This window comes from Rhagoletis pomonella, unplaced genomic scaffold (assembly GCF_013731165.1).
Source record: "Rhagoletis pomonella isolate Grant_MI unplaced genomic scaffold, Rhpom_1.0 Rhpom_scaffold_00001, whole genome shotgun sequence".
In the NCBI taxonomy this organism is placed as follows: domain Eukaryota; kingdom Metazoa; phylum Arthropoda; class Insecta; order Diptera; family Tephritidae; genus Rhagoletis; species Rhagoletis pomonella.
In genome coordinates this window covers 109,770,757-109,781,103 of record NW_023458555.1, presented here as the reverse complement: position 1 = coordinate 109,781,103, position 10,347 = coordinate 109,770,757, and the positions used below count along the sequence as shown (strand labels likewise).

The 10,347-nt window shown below is 39.9% G+C and overlaps 1 protein-coding gene across 1 annotated transcript; it reads right to left on the bottom strand.

Moving 5' to 3' along the window:
• Positions 1 to 2,002: 2,002 nt before the first annotated feature.
• Positions 2,003 to 6,080, bottom strand: LOC118735211. Its single transcript, XM_036464861.1, has 2 exons — positions 2,090 to 6,080; positions 2,003 to 2,016 (listed from the first exon to the last, which is right to left on the bottom strand). Exons 1-2 carry the CDS (start codon positions 6,078 to 6,080, stop codon positions 2,003 to 2,005), a joined length of 4,005 nt encoding a protein of 1,334 aa, XP_036320754.1.
• Positions 6,081 to 10,347: the final 4,267 nt, after the last annotated feature.

Here is a 10,347-nt window from a genome sequence, read left to right as displayed (position 1 = left end):
ATTTAAGAGCCTCAAAAAGAGTCCAAAATGAGCCGTATATGAGGCCGATAAGAGTCCAATATGACTCATATTGAGGCTCATCTGATGTATGAATTTAAGCTCATATAAGTCGACCTTCGCAGGAAGGGAAACACCCTCATTTCGGACTCTTAAATGAGCATTATGAGCGTAAAGGCTCCGAAATGGGACTCCTTCAAGACTCATTTATGACTCCAAACGTTTGCTGGGATGCCACTGAATACACATATTTTAAAATATATGCATATGTATGTATAGATATTTTTTTTTTTTTTCGGAACTATAGTCTTTGCTGGTAGGTTTTGACAATTGAGGCGAACTCATTTGGTCTAGTGGGTTGACTGACGATTATCGAAACCTGTCAAGTAAAATGGATTCGCTTCCCATCAGACCTAGTTGTGTTGAAAAACGAGCAAGCATAATGAACAATTGTAACGACTTTCAACTTATTTCAATTATTATTATATTTTTTGGAGGACTTTAATTGATAATTCGCACCTCGTTACCAATTTCGTATTTCTGAAACAATTGTTCATCAAGCTTGGTCTGTCTTATTTTTACCCGATTCTATGATGAAAAGGGTCGCCATTCTACCGACGTTCTTTGGTGCTTACAAGATCTAACGATGGTCGGTTCTTTATACCCAGATCTACCCGGAGAGGCCGGGCTAAGAACCATCACCAAAATCTAACTAAAACACGACTACCTTTAATATTACTCTGGGTTAAACTTGATTATAGGCGTGGAATCCTTCCGAATGCATAGAAGTGGAATTTTTGTGCGATGAGGAAGTGGAATTCACGCGGGATTGGGGATCAACGGAGAGGGTTTATTTACGAAGTGCTTGCTGGCTCCTCGGTTTCTTGATTTTGGGATGGAAGTAGGACCAGTTTGGCCAGCGGTCTCGTAATCTGCCCTTTTTCCGTGATGATGTCAACTACGCGTACTCGATCGTCGGGACCAGGATGTAGGCTGATAATTCGACCTAATCTCCACTCATTTGACGGGAGGTTGTCTTCCTTGATGACAACGAGATCTCCTAATTTTATATTTTGCTGTGGATATTTCCACTTAATCCGCTATTGCAGTTCGGATAAATATTCGGTTTTCCATCGTTTACAAAAAGTTTGGTGAAGGGCCTTTAGCTTCTGCCACCGATTTACTATCGAGGCAGGATTCTCGTGAACGTCGATTTCAGGTGGGGCTAGCAGGTGTCCACCGGTAAGAAAGTGACCTGGAGTGAGAGGCTCCAGGTCGGTAGGTTCATTCGAAGCGGGGCCCAATGGTCGTGAGTTGAGGCACGCCTCAATCCGACATAAAAGAGTACTGAACTCTTCGAATGTATATTTATGAACGGATGCAATCTTTTTAAAGTGGCTTTTAAAGCTTTTTACCCCCGCCTCCCATAAGCCGCCCATATGAGGAGCAGCGGCGGATATGAAATGCCATGTGAGCATTTGATAATTGTATTTCGAAACTGTTTTTTCACGCGAATCTGCTAAAAATGCCTTAAATTCAGATCGTAAAGATCGTGAAGCTCCGACGAAGTTTGTACCATTGTCGGAATATATGTTCTTCGGGCATCCTCTTCTGGCTACAAACCTGGCGAATGCAGCTAAAAATGATGGAGTGCTGAGGTCACTAGTTGCTTCCAAATGGATCGCTTTTGTCGAAAAACAGACAAAAAGGCAAACGTATCCTTTGGACATTCGACAACCTCGGCCGCTATCACTTTTGATGTCAAAGGGTCCTGAAAAATCTACACCTGTATTCGTAAACGCGCGCGAAAATGTGGTTCTCTCCTGAGGGAGAATTCCCATAAGCTGGGTTTGCGTACGTTTTTTGTATATCGTACAGACTTTGCAATTATGGATTGTGGATTTGATCAGATTTTTAACTCTGGGGATCCAATACTGAGTTCGGATAAGGCGAAGCATGAGTTGATTTTCCCCATGCAAAGAGACTTGGTGAATAAAGGACACTATTAGACGGGACAACCTGCAGTTATAAGGAATAATTATTGGATGCCGCTCGTTATACGCTAAGTCTTGAGACGCTCCAAGACGCCCACCAGCCCTAGTAATGCCATCTTTATCTATGAACGGATTAAGCGGTAGGAGTTCACTCTTGGAGTCGATGGAGTTTCCTGCTTTAAGTTTCCTGTATTCTTCACTGTAATAGTTCTGTTGATATATTTTTATCAAGCGTTGTGTCGTTGCTTTAATTTCATGGGATGAAATTAAGCGTGACTTTTCTTGAAATGAAGCTTTCGTATTTCGATGCGTTCTTTGAGAGAATCTCATAACATATGATAATACTCTCAAAGCTCTCGGAAAATCTGAAAAACGGTCAAGAATATCGGTATAATTTACTTTGGTTGTATAAACGTGCGTTCTTTTTTCCTCAACTACTGTGCTGTAGTCTGTTTCCTGGGTGGGCCATTTTGGGTTATCTTCTTGTAACCAAGAAGGTCCCTGCCACCACAACGAATTGTTGACCAATTCATATGCTGGAAGTCCTCTGCTCGCTAAGTCTTCTGGATTTGATGCCGAATCCACATGCAGCCAATTCTTGTTTCCGACTTTCTCTACAATTTTTGTGATTCTATGGGCAACGAAAGTTGACCATGAACACGGAGGCTTGCGAATCCAAGCGAGAACAATTGTGGAATCGGTCCACAGATGTATGTTGATATGCCCTAAGTTGAGATTGTTGATTATTGAATCAACTATTTCCGCCAATAGTACCGCTCCGCAAAGTTCCAGTCGGGGTAGCGATATGGTTTTAACAGGAGCAACTCTGGTTTTTGCCAAAAGCAGGTTAATAAAAACTTTGCTATCTCTTTTGACACGCATATACACAGAGGCGGCATATGCTTTCTCCGACGCGTCACAGAATCCGTGTATTTGTATTTCATCCGTTGGAGAAAAGTATACCCATCGCGGTATACGAACATTATCAATTTCGTTATAATGTTGGGTAAAATTCTGCCATCGGTCTAGAGTGGTCGAAGACACAGTCTCATCCCAATCTGTGCCTTCCAGCCAAATATTTTGCATAAGGATTTTGGCTACGATTATGATAGGCGCAAGCCACCCCAGCGGATCGAAGAGTTTAGCAATGGCAGATAGTATCGCTCTTTTCGTAACAGCATCGCTTTTCTCCAATGGCCTTGCTATAAAATAGAAAAGATCCGTATGGGCATTCCATCTTATTCCAAGAGCCTTGACTGCGCTGGTATCTTCAAATGCCAAAAAATCTTCGCTAAGTAGATCTGTTTTTGGTATGCCATTAAGTATTTGCTCGCTATTGGCTGTCCACTTTCGAAGTGGAAAACCGGCTGATTGCAACACTTCCGATATCTCATCTCTGGCTTTTATTGCTGAATCGATAGTGTGTCCACCAGACAATACATCGTCGACATACATGCATTTTCGTAGTATGTTAGATGCTATTGGATGGGAGCTTTGCACATCGTCAGCTAATTGTAAAAGTGTCCTTATAGCCAGATAAGGAGCACAATTGATGCCGAACGTGACAGTCTTTAATTCGTACAGACTGATCGGGTCATTCGGGTTAGTGCGAAAAATAATCCTCTGATACTTAGTATGGCTGTTATGTACCAGAATTTGCCTATACATCTTCTCGATGTCACTGTTGAACACATATTTGTATAGTCTCCAACGGAGTATTAATATCGGAAGATCTGCCTGAAGTACTGGTCCTGGGAAAAGTACGTCATTTAGGCTGTTGCCATTCGCCGTTGGGCTTGAGGCATTGAACACCACGCGTACTTTCGTTGAAGTACTCTCTGCCTTTATAACAGCGTGGTGCGGCAGAAAATAATTATCAGACGAGTCTGCGGGTATGGGATTTGTTATTTTCGACATATGCCCAAGCGTTTCATATTCCGCTAGAACCCTATTGTATTCCTTTTGCAGGACGGGATCCTTGGCCAGCCGTGTCTCATTCCGGTAAAATTGAGAACATGCTCTTTTAAGGGATGGGCCTAGGGAAATATTTCCTGGAAAATCTTTCCTAAATGGTAGTGACACGATGTATTTTCCTTCATTATTTCGTATGGTTGTCTTCTGATACAGCTCCTCGCAGTACTTGTCGTCTTCATTAAGGCTCTTGTTCTTTGGAATCTCCTCAAGCTCCCAAAAGGCACTCAGTTGCTTGTCCAGACTAACTTCGCTGTAGTATGAGACGATATTCGTTCCTGGATTCGAGGTATCAGTTCGCCCTGTTATTATCCAGCCAAATACTGTTTCTTGGGCCAGAAGTGTGTTTAATATGTTTTTCTTAAGCCCGCTCAGAATAATTTGTGGATATATGTCGCCACCCAGAACAAGGTCTACGGGTTCATTGACGAAAAATCGTTTATCCGCTAGAATTAGATCTGGAAATGCTTGCTTAGTCACTGCACTAATGTGGCAAGTAGAAAGATTTCCAGTCAGTTGTGCTAGCACGAGCACAGAGGTATTTAAGCGGAACAACGGGTCAACAGGAGACCGCAATTCGATGTTGCACGCTTCTTTAACCTGCGCCGTAGTTGTATTAGTGATGCCCGAAACTTGGGCATGCATACGCTTTGACGGCAAGTGAATTCTGCGTTTTAGTCTTTCAGTAATGAAAGAACACTCTGAACCAGAATCAATAAGTGCTCTAGCGGAATAGTTCGTACCATTGAGATATATGTTGACGCGTGCTGTCCCTAATAACACACCTGTGTTTGTATTCGCATAGCAAGACTTCACGTTTTTGCTTGTATGCTTGTTTGATTTTGTTGAATTGCGTTTGGCTTGGGCCTGATTGGATGTTGATGCAGAATTAGTCGCAGAATCTGAAGAGGTCCCAAGTGTCGTTGCCTTTGTTTGAGCTGTCTCAATATGAAGGAGCGTGTTGTGTCGCGAGTGGCACTTGATACAATTAAATGGGTTTGTGCATCTTGACACGGTATGTCCAGTACTAAGACAGTTCAGGCACCATTTTTTGCTTTTCAAAAAATCGATTCTATCAGCAGGTGTTTTGTTGAGGAATTGTGGACAGTTACGTAACTTGTGCTCATTAGTTTGGCACATTTGGCAGGTGAACTTGGTCACGCTTGCCTGAAAGGCTCCTAGCCTTTTTGTGTTAGCTTCCTGGTGGTGCCGTGCGGGCTGGTGCTTTGGAGCTTTCGCAGCTGTGGTACCCTTTAGTCCCGCTAGAGTTTCCAAAGTTTGGAATCTATTGGATAGGAACCTGTCCATATCCTCCCACTTTGGAATGTCAGTTTTCTGGTCTATGGTCTGTTCCCATAGAGCCAGTGTACTTTCTGGAAGCTTCGTTGAACACAAATATATAATAATTGCGTCCCAATTAGAGATGTCAATTTGATGACTTTTTAGGGACGATAAACAATTATTAATCTCGCGCTGTAGGTTTTTAATTGAGCTACCACACTCAGATTCTACTGTATTTAAGCTAAATAAAACTTTTAATTGTGTGTTAACTAAGATACGTTTGTTTTCGTATCGCTCACACAGGTTTTTCCAGGCTGTCGAAAAGCCTTCATGGGTAAGTGGGCACTTTCGCACTATGCCTTTTGCCTCCCCTTGCGTTTTATTGTTGAGGTGAACTAGTTTCTCAACTGGGGTGAGGCGCTTGTTCAAGATGTAGATGGCCGTGAACATATCTCGGAAAGTTGGCCATGAAAGATAGTCGCCCTTGAACACATCCGTATCGCACGGTGGCAGGTGGATATTGTGTTCCCGGACGGACTGATCCTCTACATCTTTGGTCGCTTTGGTTAGTATTTCAACCTGAGTACCAATAGCAGACATGCACCTAACATAGCTTTGAAAGGAAATCTTATTCTTCTTTTTTATGGCCTTAGCATCATCCTTAGATAATCCCTCATTGATAAGCTTATCGTAAGCTGACTTGGTTTTTTCCCACAAAGCTTTTAACTCGTCTTGTTGAATAGCAAGACCATGTTTGTTTTGTTCTGCGGCGGGTATGTTGTTGTAATCAGATTCGAACTCTGTTACAGCTTCTGCCAAAAGAATATACGAATCCATTGTTTAACGTGTTTACCCTGACCGAAGTATTAACTGAAATGCCCAGATAGAATCTATAGGATTTTACACACTTAATCTTATCGAAGATTAGAGGTTGTATGCGCAAGAGAAGTTGCCAATTTTTTACCCACCGGAACTTGCCACTTAAATGTATACCAGAAATCCAACGAATTAAAAAGATGCAAAATAGTTTGTATTGCGAAATATATTCGACACTTTATTAAAATGTAAACCTTTTTCTTCTAGAATTATTGTTTACTAACGACTCGCCACCCAACTGTGCTGACTAATATCTACGCGCTTTGATAAGCTATGCAAGGTACGCAATAAGGTGTAAATAATATACGTGGTAAAATCGTGATGTGTGCAACGTACGCAGCAAATTTTAATAAACAGAGTGACCACTTCGATGAATGCAACGTACGTAGCAAATATATATGGTAAAAAATGTGCAATATTATACGGAGTTGAATCGCTTATGCGTAGTGATTTAGTGAAAATCTACAATTGGTCCAATGCAAATAACAAAATTTAGAGGTTATGTATCCTCGAAACAGTGACAGTGTTCGCAAATATACAAAAGAATGTAAGCCAACTAAGAGGCGCAGTGAAAAAACGATCAGAAAAATGAAGGTTATGATTATGGACTGTGAATTTAAACAAAATCGAAATACTTCATTAACAATATTAAGTGATGCGGATCACTGACGTGAGTGTGTATATACGAGTGGTTGCAAGGTGCACTTATTTTTGGTTGCCGTTCGCGGACGTAATTTTGAACCGAGACTTTAAAAAATGTGCAGCAAACCAACGAGTACTGTGTGACACTGTGTGTATGTTTATGTTGCAAAGAACACCTAATTGTGGTCGCTGTTGTCACTTGCGGACGGACAGACTAACCTCAATTATTAATAGTGTGGCTTTAAAATTAAATGCTCCAATTGTATATTTTCAGTTTAAACACTCGCGAGATTCTAGTTTGCACACGCGCATTGAATTTAAAAACGTTTTTTTTTTTGGCAATTTTCTATCAAGTGCAATTGAAATTATAACCACGTACCTTGAATTAGAAGTGATTGGTGTTTGGTGGTTGTAGTGTTGTACGCTCGCTGGTGTCCTGGCCAATTAAGCTGGTGTCGTGGCAAGAAAGCTGAGTGTGGTTGTGTTGTCGCTAGATCTCTGTGGCTTGACCGATCGTTGGCGCAAAAAACGTTGTGGCAAAAAGTGGTTGCTGGACAATGATTCCCTGTGTACGCTGTGGTTGTGGACTGTAATATATATATGCAGGTCGTTGGTCATTTATTGCTCGGCTTCGATGGGACCATGTCAAAACGCATGTGCTTCCTCGACTTTAGCGCTCAGACGCACAGGGGTTTCGTATTATTTGCAAAAAGAAATAAAATGATACAGACAGTGATTTAGTATTAATTCAAATCAATAGTCATATATATTTGTCAAGATTTCTTTGTATACTATTGAATCTATTACCTTAATGCGGGAAATATCGATGAGGCTGGTAGCTCCGGTGTTCTTCCTTGATGATTCAAAAGAGAAGTGAAGGATTAAATTAAATCGCGTTAGTTGCGGACCGCCGGACAAACACCGACATAGAAGGGGAAAGTTAACGAAAGTTCGTTGTCCGGCGAGAAGGACTTGCTAACGGCCCAAGTCTTCGCGTTAATACGTATGTGTATACATACGTGCGCATGTATAGTTATATACACACACATGCGTACACAAATACGTATTTGAGTGAGTTAGAGAAAATGGCATTAGGGTGGAGCTTTTTGAAATATTTAGGCTGAAGGCCTAAACACTGGTAATTTTCAGTAGTCAGTAAAAATGTACTGCTTACTGCATTTTTTTTTTCAGTAATCAGTAAAAGTTTACTGGTAATGCAAGGTAAATTTCATTATCAGTAAAAATGTACTGCTTACTGTTGTTTTTTTCAGTAATCAGTAAAATTGTACTGGTAATGCAAAGTAAGTTTCATTATCAGTACAAATTTACTGGTTACTGCATTTTTACTGGTAATGCAAAGTGCCCATCTATGCTTGGAATGCAGCCATATTCTGCAAGATGAAGTAGAACACGTCAAAGGTAAGCTTTGCAATTTCGCTCGTTCCGGATGCTATTTACTCACAACATTGTGCTCCAAAAGTAGTATTTTCAACATGTTTCCCTGCCTAGGAATGTTTGTAACAAATTTTTCGGGGTAAAATTCTTGAGCACAAAGTACAAATTTATGGAAATGTGTTATGTTACAATTGAGTATTTATGTGCTGCTTTCACAAACGGTCGAAAAATTCATATATGCCAAATAAAGATGCTATTTCAGAGCTTATAAATCTAGGACCATTGGAAAAGGTTTTAAAATCCTCTAGCTTTTTTGGAAAAAATAGGCAAAATTATTTTTTGTCCCGTATTCGGCAGCCATAAATATGGTCACCGTAAATGTTAAATATGTAAGATATGGCGCTTTATTGGCCAGATACAGTGCTTTCAGCTTTAAAAAAATCCCCTTTATTTAATAAATACGTAACTTAATTTGAACAACGTGACTATTTGTTGCATGTACGTGAGCTTCTTCTCTTCAAAATGAGATATCATTCGTTAGATTTGATGGAATATTCAAGGAGATATCGTTTGGTAACAGAAAAATTCCTTTTAGAAATACATAAGTATATAGATAACGAAGAAGCAATTACATTGTAAAAAAAATAATAACAAGTTATGGTTCTGATATTTCGGGCCCCTTAAGAAACCCGGGCCGGGGGGATTCACCACTTTCCCCCTCCCTCTTGACGGGCCTAAAGACATCATTTGTTGTAAAAATTTACCGTCCCTAATCAGTTCCCGTTTTTGTGGACCGACCAAAATACATGCTAAGTTTATAATTTAATTTAGTTTTACATCATGTAAAGATACTCTTTCATCTTCTTTCAATTTCGCGTAAGTTATTCATGGAAAAAATTTTTAAAGATATTTGAATGTTGGACCATTTTTGTAAAGTGCTTTCACAAATTGCTTTATTAAACCCAGTTTAATATGCAGCGGTGGTAAAATAATGTCACTTGGATTAACTAGAGGAATATTTATACTATTCTTTTCACCAACTACACATGACGTACGTGGAACGCAATATTTTTCAAAGGACATTCACAAAAATAGTATGATAATGACATTTTTTTTAAATGCCGCGCAATGACTACCAGCTCAAATATTATGGCAATGTCGCAATTTTGTCGCAGGAGAATTTCCGTATAAAAGTAATCAGCTGTGTAACAAGGTGGCAAATTTAGCAACAAATGCGAAATTTGCAAAAACTTTGCGGCGTATGAATCCCACTACTATCTTTAGTGCTTTCACTAATAAGTGATCCAAAAGCACCAGTTTTCTCAGTTCTACGAAATGTAATATTGATATTTTCTTGTAAAAATTTCCATTGTTTCATTCTTGAACCTAAAAGTTCTGTTTTGTCTTTTGGACAATTCTAAATCACGTACAAGATCTTTAAATTCTACTTCTGAAAGTTAGTTTTTTTCACCTAAAGGTGGAATATATTCTGATGCTGGAGGTTCATAAGGGGATATAGATGATCCTTAAACCCGGTGACATGCTTCCTATCGCTTTTGGATTTACATCGTCTTTCTGACGCATCACTGTCTTAATAACATTATCAACAACAGCATATTTTAAAGCTCGTCTTATTTTGAAGTGGTATCCTTTTATATTCGTCAAACAGAAATATCAATTATTTTCTCTCAAATTCAAACGGGAGATCTGTGGGAGCTAATGGAATTCGTGGCAGAAAAACGTCTTCTCCTTGGCCACATCCAGTAATAATTGTTGCTTCGATTATATTTGTCATCATTTTCTTTACTACCAGTCTTGTTCCATTACAAAGTTTGGGTCGATCAAGGTTACGCAGAAGAATAACAGGCACACCAATTTTCAAATTTAGATTATGGGGAGGAACTCCTGAGGGCTCAAGCGAGTTCAAAAACTCCACTGGGTAATGTACACTTTCCTCCTGGCATGGCACGGTATCTATAGATTTGTACACGCGCGAAGTACCAGGAAGCTGTTGCAGAAGCTGAAAGTTGATGTTATTCGCCATAACATTTTTAGGAGCTAGAATGGCTCTTTCACACAGCCATTGATGTCTCGCATAATTTTCCGTACGATTATCAAAGACTTTTGTTTTAAGCTCCCCAACAGTTTCAACAATGGTGGCTATTGAAGCAAGATGAACTTCGCCTTCAGT

Excerpts from the sequence above, each read along its gene's own strand:
- LOC118735211 (XM_036464861.1), bottom strand. The coding sequence starts at position 6,080 with ATGGATTCGTATATTCTTTTGGCAGAAGCTGTAACAGAGTTCGAATCT.